Source organism: Neophocaena asiaeorientalis, unplaced genomic scaffold (assembly GCF_003031525.2).
Source record: "Neophocaena asiaeorientalis asiaeorientalis breed wild unplaced genomic scaffold, Neophocaena_asiaeorientalis_V1.1 scaffold134, whole genome shotgun sequence".
NCBI classification, from domain to species: Eukaryota; Metazoa; Chordata; class Mammalia; order Artiodactyla; family Phocoenidae; genus Neophocaena; species Neophocaena asiaeorientalis.
The window spans coordinates 25,079,580-25,092,716 of NW_020185339.1; the positions used below are offsets into that span (position 1 = coordinate 25,079,580).

A 13,137-nucleotide genomic window follows, 5' to 3' on the forward strand; every position below is an offset into this window, starting at 1 on the left:
GTCAATGTTGAGTTTGGGGGGCATAAATTTGAAGTATACTAGATTCTGAGATTTCCTCCATTAATATTTAGCTGCCCAGGTATAGATGTGGAGAAGCTGAATTGTTGGACTTAACCAGAAATGTTTTGTTTGGTTTTGTTTTGCTTTCCAGGAAAGTTCAGTGGAGACGGAGAGGGGCAAGGAAATTTACAGTGTCTACAAGTTTGTAGTTCTGGCTATGAAGGGGAGTGGATGGATTATTTTAAAAATAAAATTAAAAGTAGTACAAATGGTTTAGAGGTCCTTGAGGCAGGAAGGTATTAGGATGGAGGAGGGGTGTTAGGGTATGAGAAGGAAAGGCAGATGGTAAACAGAGAATGGGTTTTTTTGGCCATGCCTCACAGCTTGCAGGATCTTAGTTCAAACCCAGACCCTGGCAGTGAAAGTGCCGCGTCCTAAACACTGGACAACAAGGGAATACATACTTTCAGTTTCAGAGGATTTTATCTGGATTGAATTGCTCCAGCTCACTCTTCTTTTCCAGCTCTTGGTTTTCCCTTCTTCCTTCTTTCCATCTCTCCTCCCACCAGAGAGAGAGAGGCAATGAAGTCTGCTTTTCATTTCCTGTCTGGACGACTGAGAGGCTGGCTCTCCACCAATCCTCAGATGGATCTCTCTTTTTCTCTCTCTCCATTCTGGAAAAGGGAAGCTGATATTTGGGGGATGATGTGGCCCAGGAGCCCTTGACCTTCCTCCCCATGGGTATCTCATTCTCTGGCAAATGATCTCTTTGGGGAAAACAAGGCCAGAGATAGCAGCAACCAGGCTAGGAACGTGGTTTCAGCTGCAACCAGAAAGAGCACAGACGAGAACCAGGGAGATTGGGAGGCCCTGGTGTGGAGATAGCCTTCAGGGGAAGAACTTTCAACACCAGAGAATTTGAGCAGTGGCCCAGAGACACTGAGCAAATTAGACAACCCTCATCCTGGCTCTCCATCACCATACATGAGACTTGGGGAATCAAAGGGACCCGGACTCACACAGTGAAGACAATCCCAGGATGCTCCCTTCTTGTTGGTTTGGCCCAGATGGTCACTCCAAGAGACTGGAAGCACCTCAGGAAAGCCCTGAGTCTTCCCAGGGAGGGCCAGACCAACCTGCCCCAGGGTCCTTGGAAGGAAAGGACTATCTGAGAACTTTGATAGGCAACTAGGCTCCTGGCAGGGAGTGGGCCCTGAGCCTGGTCACCATGACCTACCCTACTGTCCCAGGAAAGTGTGGGAAACTTCCCCTCCACCCAAAACTCCTTTTATACCCCTGGACTTCCAGACTCTGTAACTGATCAAACCTTTATAGACTTTCCCCTCACAGCTATGTATTTACACATATTGTTTCTTCTTCCCAGAATTCTGTCCCCCATTTTTCTCCCTAGAAAATTCAGATTCTTCTTTTTTCAAGACTAGTTGAAAGGTTACCTCCTCCCTGAGGCCTTCATTGAGAAAGTTAGTCACTCCTTTTTCTCTGTTTCCCGGAATGTAACTTATTCATTCTCATATCACATCACATGTTTATACATGAGTCTGCCCAAAGGCAAGGCTCACTCTTTTTTTTTAATATTATTTATTTGAACCAATTTAGCACTTTATTCATTTTGGTTGGTGTGACATTTATTTTACTTATTTATTTTCCCTATTATTATTATTTGGCTGCGTAGGGTCTTAGTTGCGGCATACGGGATCTTTGTTGAGGCATGCGGGGTCTTTTCCTTACAGCAAGCGGTCCACTCGGGTTTCTCCCTAGGTGTGGAGAGGGCTCCAGAGTGCACGGGCTCTGTATTTTGAACTGCGTGGGCCCTCTCGTTGAGGCGCGCAAGCTCTGTAGTTGTGGCACGCAGGCTTAGCTGCTCCCGCCCCGGCATGTGGGATCTTAGTTCCCCAACCAGGGATCGAACCCGTGTCCCTTGCATTGGAAGGACCTCACGGGCCCAGCTGCTCCGCGGCATGTGGGATCTTCCCGGACCGGGGCACGAACCCGTGTCCCCTGCATCGGCAGGCGGACTCTCAACCACTGTGCCACCAGGGAAGCCCCCAAAGCTCCCTCTTTAGTCATCTTGGTATCCTCCAAATTTAGCAATCTGTTAAATACTCTATAAATATTTGTTGGGTGAGTGACGTATACTGTACTCAGAACTAGACACCTTGAGGTATATATAAAAAAGACAAAACATAAAATGCAACCCCTCACAAGAAATTTACCCATTAGTTAACAATAAGTTAATTTAATATATTTATTTGATAATAATAGATGTACCATATATGTGCCATTTAATAGTGCTTACTATATCCCAGACACTGAATCACTAAATTAAACATACATACCCAGTTGTTAACTTCTCACAATAACATGTAAGGTAAGTATTGCTACTATCCCTAAATTACAGATGGGTAAAACTAGGCTCAGAGAGATTAAAGAATTTGCTTGAGATCTCAAAGTGACTGTCAGAGCCAAGATTTGAATGCAGGCATTTCTGATTCTAAAACTTGTGCTCTTCACCATTAAACTATGATGCTCATGATAAGTTGTGTATAATACTGTTTATGTCATCACTATTACAAGACGATGCAACAAAACACAAAATCATATGGTTCAATTGGAAAAGAAACAAATTTTTTTTTTTTTTTTTTTTTGCGGTACGCGGGCCTCTCACTGTTGTGGCCTCTCCCGTTGCGGAGCACAGGCTCCGGACGCGCAGGCTCAGCGGCCATGGCTCACGGGCCCAGCCGCTCCGCGGCATGTGGGATCTTCCCGGACCGGGGCACGAACCCGTGTCCCCTGCATTGGCAGGCGGACTCTCAACCACTGCGCCACCAGGGAAGCCCAGAAACAAATTTTTTAATAAATTTATTCATATTTTTTATTTTATTTATTTGGCTGCATTGGGTCTTCATTGCTGCGTGCAGGTTTTCTCTAGTTGCGGTGAGTGGGGGCCACTCTTCGTTGTGGTGTGCAGGCTTCTCATTGAGGTGTCTTCTCTTGTTGTGGACCTCGGGCTCTAGGCACGCGGGCTTCAGTAGTTGTGGCACGTGGGCTCAGTAGTTGTGGCTCATGGGCTCTAGAGCACAGGCTCAGTAGTTGTGGTGCACGGGCTTAGTTGCTCTGGGGCATGTGGGATCTTCCCGGACCAGGGCTCAAACCCATGTCCCCTGCGTTGGCAGGCGGATTCTTAACCACCGTGCCACCAGGGAAGTCCCAGAAAAGAAAATATTTAAATGAGGTTATTAATTCTCTGGTACATATAATAATTGCAAAAGGAGTTAGACAAGAGAAATATGTGTAAGTGTTGAGGTAGCCAGAGAAAATGTTGTGGAGACAGAACTTGAACTGAGCTGGGTCTTGGAGAGTAGATCAGAGGAAGGGATCCAACATTAATGTCCTTTGTGTATAAGCACGATGTGTACATTGTCTCATCTGATCCCTAACAAGAAGCTCTGTTCTCCCCAGTTACCAAGGGGAAACCGAGGCTCAAGGAAGCTATATAATTTGCCCAAGTCCACACTGCTAAGTGTGAACTGAGACTCAAACCCAGATCTCGTTTCCACTCTGTACTGCCCCCTGCTTGGTAAAAAGGGCCAAGGAGAGCATTCTGGTGCAAGGGGGCAGGAAGAGCAAAGACAGGAGGCTGGAATGAGCAGGCTGCCTGTTTAAAGCAGGAAACAGTCAGGCATCAAGCCTTCCATCCTCTAAGGAGCAGAGGGTGGGACTTCCTAGGCAGCTCCGCCCACTGCAGAGGATTGCAACAGGGTGGGGTGGGGGTGGGGGTTTTGGGGTTCCTGGAAGGTGACTGAAGCCTGTAAGGCTGGCACCATGCCCATGGTGTGGCTACAACTGGCCCCGCCCAGTAGTGCTGGGGTGGGAGAGCCATGGTCCCAGAGCTAGTTCCTGGAAGTGTACCACCCCTCCCCCCCAAACACTGCCGCATCCTGGTCCTGGTTCTCTCCCAGAACCAGGCTGCCTACCGGCTTCAGCTCTGGCCCAGGTATCTCTCCACCAGAGTCTGGCTTCCAGATAGACTGTTCTCAATTCCCAAGCCCCTGAGGCACTCTGGGCTCCAGGTTTCTAAGCTTCTATCTCCTAATAATAACAGACTCACTTTCTTATTGATCTCTTTTTAGCTTCCCCAAAACTCCCTTTATCTTCCCCAAAACTCCATTATCTCCATTTCCCCGGTGAGGAAGCAAGGCTCAGAAAGGTTGAGCTGCCCAAAGCCACGTAACCCATGACCATGAATGCAGGGACTCAAGTCCAGGTTTTAAGGTTCAAGATCTGACCCTCCCTCATTCTCCTCTGCACCATGCAACCTGCTCCTCTCTCTAGATTTAGAATTAAGCTCCAGGGGTTTTTTCTTCTGGACTATTCTGGACTCATTTATCAGCCTTCATCTGTTTCGGATTCAGTGCGGGGCTCTGCTAGCAGGGCATAACTCATAGTCGCCCAGGTCTGGGAACCTCAATCTTACCCAACTCTCTGGACCCTTTTGGCCTGAGAGTAGGGCTCAGTGTCCTCAACTCCTGAGTCAATCCTCTAAGAATTCTTATCTGTGGAAAGGAACCTCTTCAAAGACTTTTTTATTCTATCCTCACCCAAACCAGAACACAAGGAAAAACCAGTGGATGGCTTAGGAGATCTGTCTCCACCATCTGGGCCTCAGTTTTTATCTCCCTTTTCTTACTTTAGTAAGAGGGGCCTCACTATTCCCTGGTCCCAGACCCCCTCCAACACCTCCCCCAGCCATCCGGGGTAACCGCCGGGCTCTGCAGCCTAGGATAACGCCCAGCCCTCCCTTGCACCCTGTGGCTGCCTCCCTTTCCGTCTGTTGAGAGAGGAAGCCAGGGGGTGGCGGGTGCAACCCTGCAGGGCACTGATAAAAGGGCAGCCCTGCCCCCGCCCCCTGGGGCCACTGCGGTCAGCCCAGCAGGCAAGCAGGCTAGGCAGCCAGCTCCCTCCGGGACCTGTGGCCCTCCCCAGGTTCCACCTCTAGCCACCCCGCCCTACTCGGGAAGCTGGTTGCATAACCCAGCGGGGTGTTTGGCAACACTGCTTGTGGCTTGCCCTGATGGTGGTGGTGGTGATGTGTGCACACGCGCTGGGGTGAGGGTGGGGTGGATTGACGGGGGGTGATGACAAGTCAGCCTTTTGGGGGTGCCTGAGCAGCACAGATGGAGAATGGTATAACAGTGAAGATACGTGGTCATGTTTTTCTCCATGTTCTGTCTCTGCCACCTTTGCTGAAGCAGGAGAATCTTAGGTATCCCATCTTAGGGATAGGAAAATCTTAGGTATCCTGGCTCGCCCAGCCGCAGACACTATCCAACCCATTCAGGCTCCTAATCCCCTGCTCATCTTACATCAAGCGAAAGAGATTTAAGATAGAAGGAGGTTGACTCTGGACCTCAGGGATCTGAGAGGAGGGAGCTAAAGGAATCATCCGCACCCCCGAGGGCTATAAAGAGCGTTCTGGAGGCAGGACAGAGCCCGGGAACCGCAGTAACAGCCTCTTCCTATGGGAGGGGAGTGGAGTGAGGTGGGAGAGACACTCTGGCCCGTCGCCTAAATGAGGGCTGTCTGTTCACTTAGCTCAGCCTGCACGACCATGCCTGTCCCCGCAAACAAGAAAACTGCTTCAAACACATCTATGACCCGTGCACGGGATGAAATACAACCTCCCTAGTTTAACTTTCAGGACTTTACTATCTAGCCCCAGTCAAAGTTCCCAGGCTTACCTTTTACTACTTGCTACCCCACACCCCATCCTAGGAAACCCAAAATACTCCTCTGTGTTTGATGCTTCTATGTCTTCACACCTTTGTTTGGAATACCCTTCTCCCCTTCTTTTCCTGGTGAACCCTGAGTCATTCTCCACAGCCCAACTCAATTGTCATCTTCTCTGTGAAGCCGGCTGTGAATTTCACCAGCAGCAGTTCCGCTCCATAGCACTTTATATAGACCTTTATTACTGGAATTCCCTGCCTAGACTGTTAATGAGGACGCAGACTATGTCTTATTCATCTTTGTGTTCCTGGAGTAGGAAACATGGTAGATACACAATGAATATTTGTTGAATGAATGAATGAACGAGTAGACACTCAGTAAATATCCATTCATTCATTGAACAACTTGTGTTATCCATAGTTGTATCTGCAATGCCACAAATAACGTCCTGAACTGGTAGCTTTCATTCAGTAAATGTTTGTCGACTAGCTGTAACCCGATATCATTACTGAATCAGTCACAAGTGTGACTATCTCCACCCCTCATCCCCTCTGAGGGGCCCAAATAAGTATATAAATGAGAAAGCTATCTGAATGCTCATGTATGTGACCCAGATTCACACCCAGGTCATCAAGAGATTCTGAACCCACTTGTAACATGCAATGAAGCCAGGGGTCACCTCCTGCCCTACACAGATCATGCCTGTAGAATTATGATCTCCTGGGATGGGGATGGAATTCAAAACACTGAACCATGGGTTTGGCATGGGTGTTGATCAAACCCCCACACACAGGCTGCAAGGAGGCTGCAAAGAGGTGGGTATCACATTGCCTCTTGAGTTGCTTGGTTGGGTTATTGGGTTGTGGGGGTGGTCCTGAGAGAGAATCGGGGTGGCTGACATAGTGGTGGAATGGTGGGGACACTTGGAAGACTCCCAGAAGCTATTCTTCACCAACAGGGACAGAATATTTTCATTATTTTAATAGTGAACGCAACCCTATAAGAGAATGCTGGCTGAATGCCAGCTCTGCCTTAGGGTGGCACCTGCCTGCCTCCCCTGTCTTTAACTGTTTCCAATTTAACTTGAACATCATAAGAAGAAAAAATAGGAAAAAAGTGTAAGCTGCAGCTATAAGGAGTGAAGCTAGACATAGGAAGGACTTTCCTTAGAGCTGAAAACCACTAAAAGCTAGGAGGAAGCAAGGCTTTTCTCCTAGTCTCTGCAGAGAGATCCGTTTGGCCTGGGACTTGGGTTGTGAGTTTGAGGCAAATGGATGAATGAGTGACTTCTGGGGTGTACTTACTGGCCTGCCCCAGAGCTGCCCTGGGTGCTGGGGGATGGACCTGATATCCTACACACGTGTCCTGGTCTGTCCAGTGTATGTGGCTGCCATGTGGCTGGGGTGCCTTGCCTGGAAGAAAGGACAGAGGGCATCTAGGGTCCCCTTTAAGGGAGGTGAATAATGTCCCTGCCGGTAGCCTCCCCCACCCCCAACTCCCCTCACACACTGACAACAAACCTGTCCAAGAAAGAGGCCTTTGTCCTAGGACATCTGAGGCTGCAGGGGGAGGGGAGAAGGCTACAGGTGAAAGGACACATCAAAGCAGCCGGCCCCTCCTCCCCCCAAAAGCTCCCCTACCCCTTGCCCAGAGCCCAGGCTTTCCTGAAATTAAAGCAGTGCCCTGAATGCCCACCTGCCTAACAGCTGGGATGCTAGACATCTGGTCCTTTTCTTCAGCTGCCCTCCACCTTGCCAGGACTCAGTTTCCCTGCCCCTCAGAGAGTCAAGGGGGCAAAGAGAAGGAGGTTACAACTTGTATAAAGTCTAGAGGTCACTCTGCCACGGATCATCAGGTTGGAATCCATCAGATGCATGGGAGAAACGCAGAGCTGGCTGGACTCCTGGGCTCAAAAGGAGGGCTGGGAGAGGCTTGGAGCCATGTGTGCCCCCGCTGGCTGGGAGCAAGGTGGGGGTGGGGTGCGGGCAGAAACCACACCGGGCTCAAGTTTCCTCTCTTGGCCAGAAGGGGCAGGAGGAGAGGAGGGCCACGGGGAAAGGGGAGGGTTGGAGGAAGGACGGAGAACTCAGGCTGAGGGCTTCAGAGAGGAGGCTGGTGTGCCGGCCCCTGAGGTCCCCTCACTCGGGCCTGAGCCTACACACTGGGCGCTCAGCGATGGCCTGGGGGCAGGGCACGGCCCTCCCCGGTTCTCAGAGGTAGCAGGGATCCTCACCCAGAAGGTGTCAGCCCAGGCCCAGCCTCCCCAGAGACAGCACCCGGAGCCACATCTCTCTCCTCACCCTGCTTGGACCCTGCCACAGGTGCCTGAGGGGCAGGGTGGGAGGAGGATTCCAGGGGGACCCAGGGGCAAGCTGGGGAGGTGAAGGAGGCAGCGGGAGAAAATAAGCAACTTGCCGTGCATTCCTCGGAGATCTCAGACCTTTCCAGGCTGCCCCTGGTTTAGGAATTTGACATCTTTGGGAATTTCTCTGGGAGAAGACCTAGATGGCTTTTTGAGTCCTCTGGGATTCTGGGGGTGAAAGGCTATGGATGGGGACCAGACAGTGGTCCCCTGAGGCATGCCTGAGGGGCTGGGGAGTGACACTGAGTAACCCTTCAGCAGGCTGGCTGCCCTGGGGCAGCCAATAGACTCTCAGGTATATGGTACCATCCTTTCCCCTACTCCGTCCTATCCCACTGCCCTGTCCAGCCATCTGGGAGGTTTGGGGAATGCTAAGGAATCCGAGACAGTGGATGCCTGGATTGCTGGGAGGTGTCGTTGCAGCAGGATGGGCTGCTAGGGGTAGAGGGTGCTGAGTTCTCACCTCCCTTTGCCCGCTCTCTTCTCTGGGCCTAGGGCAGTAGCTGGAACTGGAAGGGAGAGGAAGGCATCCCACCCCAGCATAGTTTCTCCTGACTGGAAATCTTGGCGGCTTGGGAGGTAGAGGGCTGGGAAACAGTGGAAGAGAAGAGGTCAGGTATCACATCTGCTGGGGCTGAGATTCTCTAGTCACTGGCCCCCAAAGGACTGGAGTTGGGGGGTCTAGTGACCAAGTGACAGGATGGCAGAAACTTGTCCGTCTCTCCCTTGTTCCATGCACCTGTTTGAGTCATGTATGCCCCCAGGAGACTGAACCTTACTGTGATCAAAACTGCCCCCCCCTACCCCGTTCACTCTCCCTCCCCACCTCTCTCCCCAGCCCCTTTTCCCTCCAGGCTATTTCTTTCTCTCACTTCTGTGTGCCTCTCCCTCCTTGGGGATTCTTCCTAATCTTTCTAAATAGGCTGCTTATCTGCCATAACACACCCCAAGTTTTACTGATCCCTCCCCATCCTTTCCCTGCCTCTATTGACACCTGGAGAGGAGGGGTTGTCTAGTAAGCCCCAGTACACAGTCCCAGACAAACAACAACAACAGCGTCCCAGAGGCGAGCCCTTTCTCTGTCTCTCCCCCTTGTCAAGGTGTTACAGAGCCCTGGGCAGCAGATGGGGCCAAATATCTTCCTTTCCCCAGCATCCCTCCCCAAATGGCCCTCATTCTGTATCCTGAAACATAAAGCTCCACGTCATTCTGTGTGTACTCAGGGATTGTGATAAGATCTTTCCGGATAATCCCATCAGGATGAGAGTAAAGAGCGTGGGTTATAGTCTCTGGAGATGGTGTCCGTCCTACCTGATGTGCAATGTTGGGGAGCAAGATGTCTGTGTGACCTCAAAGTGTGGGCTAAACTGGAAAGTGGGAACCGTCTGTTGTAAAAGAAAAGGGACACAGGGAGGCATGTTCCACTTTCCCAGTATCTCTCCAGCTTCTGTACCCTCTGTGATGTTCTATTTGATCCAATTCTGACAATACCCTCATACCTCTGGCTGCCAGCCCCCTGGCCCGTCTTCAGGAAGGGAGACTCCTAAGACCTGTTGAAGGTAGACTTCCTGACCTTGCCTGTTGTATAGACCACCACCCATCTCTGAGTGTCTAGGGAAAAACAGACTACGCCTTTTTGGCCTGGTGCAAACTTGCCACTGCACCAGAGAGCTGGTTGGATTTGGTCCTGAGGCTCTCCTTAACTGCCTCTTTCCTAACCTCCCACCTCCCCCAGCAGCCCTTCTGGATTCTCATTTCCCTGTCCCAGGGTGAGGGGAAGATTCAATTCCTGGTCTTTATGAGGAGGGGCTGATATCTAGTCTCAGAGACTAGGGCAGCCTAGAACCCAGCCTCGCCTGGGTCAAGGGTGTGAAGCTAGGAGAAGTCTGGCGATTACTTGCCAGGTGCTCTTCTGCCCTTGCATTCTTTTAAGTCCACATTGTTGGACCAGTTCAGTAGTTTTCAAAGTAGGGTGGGCCTCTGGCATCAAAAACACGAGGCCACTCGTTAAAATGCTGATTGCTGGGTACCTGTGTCTATGAATTCAATTCGATAGGTCCAGGGTGGCTTTCAGAATTCTGTATTTTCACAAGCACCCCAGGTGAAGGCAGGCCACAGTAAAGTTTGTGACTGCCTGAGCCAGATGCAATCTACTGCGAGGAGGTTCTCCAAGTCTGTCCCCATTTAATAGGAGAGTATGAATAAGAAGCGATTTGCCCCAGATCATGCATCTGGAAGGCTAGAGAACCTGGTCTCCTGCCTCCTAGGACAGGATCTTTGTACTGCACCTAAGAGTCAGATCCGGGAAACTAGGAGGGACAAAATGGGATTGTGTGTGTGTGTGTGTGTGTGTGTGAAGGACTGTGAGGCAAGAGTCATCGTCCCTGCCCCCTAAACCCCTTCTTCATTCACTTCGCCTTTGGGCAATTTCCGCCAGAACCTGGGTGGGGGAAGGTGGGGTTCCGGTGTTGAAATGGCATCCTGGACAGACATAAACACCCCACCCTCTGCCCACTTGCCAAGGGCCTGTGCCTATACCAACTCCCAGCTCTGGGGATGGCAATATAACAAGGGTTAGGGTTAGGGTTAGGGGGCAGGGGCTAGGGGAGATCCTCCTTCGAAAGGACAATTTAAAGTTCTCACCAATTTTGTGGTGAGTCAAAGAGTGGATCCCATATTAAATAGCTGTGATAGGCCAACCTTGTGGTGATCTAAGGTCATCCAGTCCTATGCTCTGTCCTTCTATAAGTCTCCCTCACCCACCCAGCCTGCCTGCCCTCACTTACATGGCAAAGGTAGGGTGTGGTGTCTGGCCCTAAGAGATCAGGAGGTCCCTGTCACATCTACTTGAAGTCTCTTGCCGAAGGCAGGGAGAACAGATGAGGGTGAGATGGGTGTCAGGGAATAGGGAGGTGGGATGAGGAGAGAGGTTGACAGAGAGGAGAAGATGAAGGTGGGGTGAGGGGTTACCGAGAATGTTGAGCTATCCAAGCAGAGAGGGACCTCCAAGTTCAACTTGTCTCACTCCCTGGTTTTACAAATGAGGAAACAGAGGCTCAGAGAAATGTGATGGCTTGCCCAACATCATGCTGTTGCCCTGTGGCAGAGCTGCAGCTAGAGCCCAGATCCAAAGAAAGGGGGCTGGAGGGAAGTGTGTGTTCAAGCCTCTAAAGAAATATTCCTTAGAAGAGAAAAGAGACTGAGATTCAGGACTTCCCTGGTGGCGCAGTGGCTAAGAATCCACCTGCCAATGCGGGGGACGTGGGTTCGTAGCCCTGATAGGGGAAGATCCCACATGCTGCGGAGCACCTAAGCCCGTGCGCCTAGAGCCCGTGCTCCGCAACAAGAGAAGCCACTGCAGTGAGAAGCCCGTGCAGTGCCAACGAAGAGTAGGCCCCGCTCGCGGCAACTAAAGAAAGCCCGTGCGCAGCAACGAAGACCCAGTGCAGCCAAAAATAAATTAAAAAAAAAAAAAAAAGAGTCTGAGATTCCACAGAAAGAGTTGATTGATATCGACCGCCAATAGAGTCTCGGCATATGGAGGAGACATGGGAGCAGGATTGGGAAGGCGCCTGGAAGGTGGGATAGGCTAGTGGAGTCCGCGACTCTAGGTACCAGACCTGACTCTGCTACTTATCAGCCCGAGTCTCAACTTCTGAATGGAACTTACAGGATCTTTGTGGAAAGCAATCTCATAAACGAGTGCTTATAAACCACCAGCTCGGTTCTCAACAAATGCCAAATAAGTCTTTGCCGTGGTTATTATATGACCTCAGGAGAGAAAAGACCGCTGGTTGTGTGGAGTGGGGTATAGCCAAGATGACCCTGTGGGACACAGGGCAGAGGTCGAGTGTCTCCGGAGACCATTCCTCCTCTGCTGCCTGCTGGCTGATAAACCTCTTATCTGGCCCAGGCAGGGGAGCCCCGGGCCAGGATAGGAGGAGAGGGCAGGGCTGCTATCAGTCACCAGGCCTGGGCCATATCTTAGAGAAGGGGAGGGGCTGTCTGCTTGGCTCTTCCCACAACACACTCCTTGGGGATCCCCAAGCACTCGCTCTCATCTTGGAAAGAAAAGCCTGAGATCCTAAAAGTGAGGGCAGAGGAGGAGAGCAGGAGTGATCCCTGATGTTGCTGCAGGAAACAGGAAAAATAAAAAACACTGGATGATGTGACTTTTGTCCTGGCCAGTGATACAGTTTTGAGGAGTAAGAAGTAGGGGAAAGTGAAGGCATCTTGTCTGAAAAGAAGATAAAAACCTACTGTGCTCCCAAACGAACTGCCTACAGCCATAGCAGGTGAGATAGAGACAACACAGCAGAAAAAGGCCTTCTAGCTTAAGGAGTTTGTCCGATGATGAGTTTGCCCGATGAATGGGGGTGGGTAGGGCGGGGAATGAGGCATCTCCTTCCCTCAGGTGAAGCTGGAGGGAGCCTCTCCATGGAGGAGGACAAAATTGCTGACCTGTGGCAAGAGGGGCCCTAACTCCTGTTTCTCCTTTGACACAGATTGCTGGGACCATTTGGGCTTTCGGGACCTTGGACCAGGCCCTGGCCCAGTAGGATGCCCCCGTGTCCTCCCCAGCAGAGCAGGAACAGGGTGACACAGTTGCCCACTCTGGAGCTGGGTGAGATGGAATTGACTTGGCAAGAGATCATGTCCATCACTGAGCTGCAGGTGAGTGGGGTTAGGGGGCAGGGGTGGGGGGAGGGAAAAGCAGAGAAACAGGGAGTCTGGCTGGGACTGAGGCCGGGGGCTGGAGCAAGCAGAGCCCAGGGTCTCAAGATGGAAATGTTCCAGGCACTGTGAAAGGAAGGGCTGGAGTCAGAGGGCGATCTGGATGGAAGACCAGAGCATTGAAGGGGAGGGAGTGTGGATGAGCAGGAGATAGGAGTGGTGGGGAAGGAAGGATCTGATTGGGGGTGTAAGCTCTCTTGGCAGTCACTCTGCTTACGTCTCTCTGCCCCACCTCCTGTCCCGCCTTCCCTTCCTCACCTTCTTCTGTTCTGACCTCCTCCAATCCTGCCCAT

General features: G+C 51.2%; 1 protein-coding gene and 1 long non-coding RNA gene across 3 annotated transcripts in view; one reads left to right on the top strand and one right to left on the bottom strand.

The window, feature by feature from the left end:
• Positions 1–7,060: 7,060 nt before the first annotated feature.
• On the bottom strand, positions 7,061–7,648 carry LOC112393985 (uncharacterized). Its single transcript, XR_003002074.1, has 3 exons — positions 7,444–7,648; positions 7,269–7,307; positions 7,061–7,160 (listed from the first exon to the last, which is right to left on the bottom strand). It is a non-coding gene; the product is annotated as an uncharacterized LOC112393985 (long non-coding RNA).
• A 124-nt stretch (positions 7,649–7,772) lies between these two features.
• The window catches only part of NFE2 (nuclear factor, erythroid 2), a 7,391-nt gene continuing 2,026 nt past the window's right edge, over positions 7,773–13,137 (top strand). Inside the window, exons 1-3 of one of the 2 annotated variants that reach the window (XM_024736864.1) lie at positions 7,783–8,069; positions 12,299–12,405; positions 12,616–12,784. In XM_024736864.1, coding sequence (XP_024592632.1) covers positions 12,671–12,784 — 114 coding nt within the window. In that variant the 5' untranslated portion in view covers positions 7,783–8,069; positions 12,299–12,405; positions 12,616–12,670. Of the gene's footprint in view, positions 8,070–12,298; positions 12,406–12,615; positions 12,785–13,137 lie in introns of both variants that reach the window. The other variant, XM_024736863.1, reaches the window with a different exon arrangement.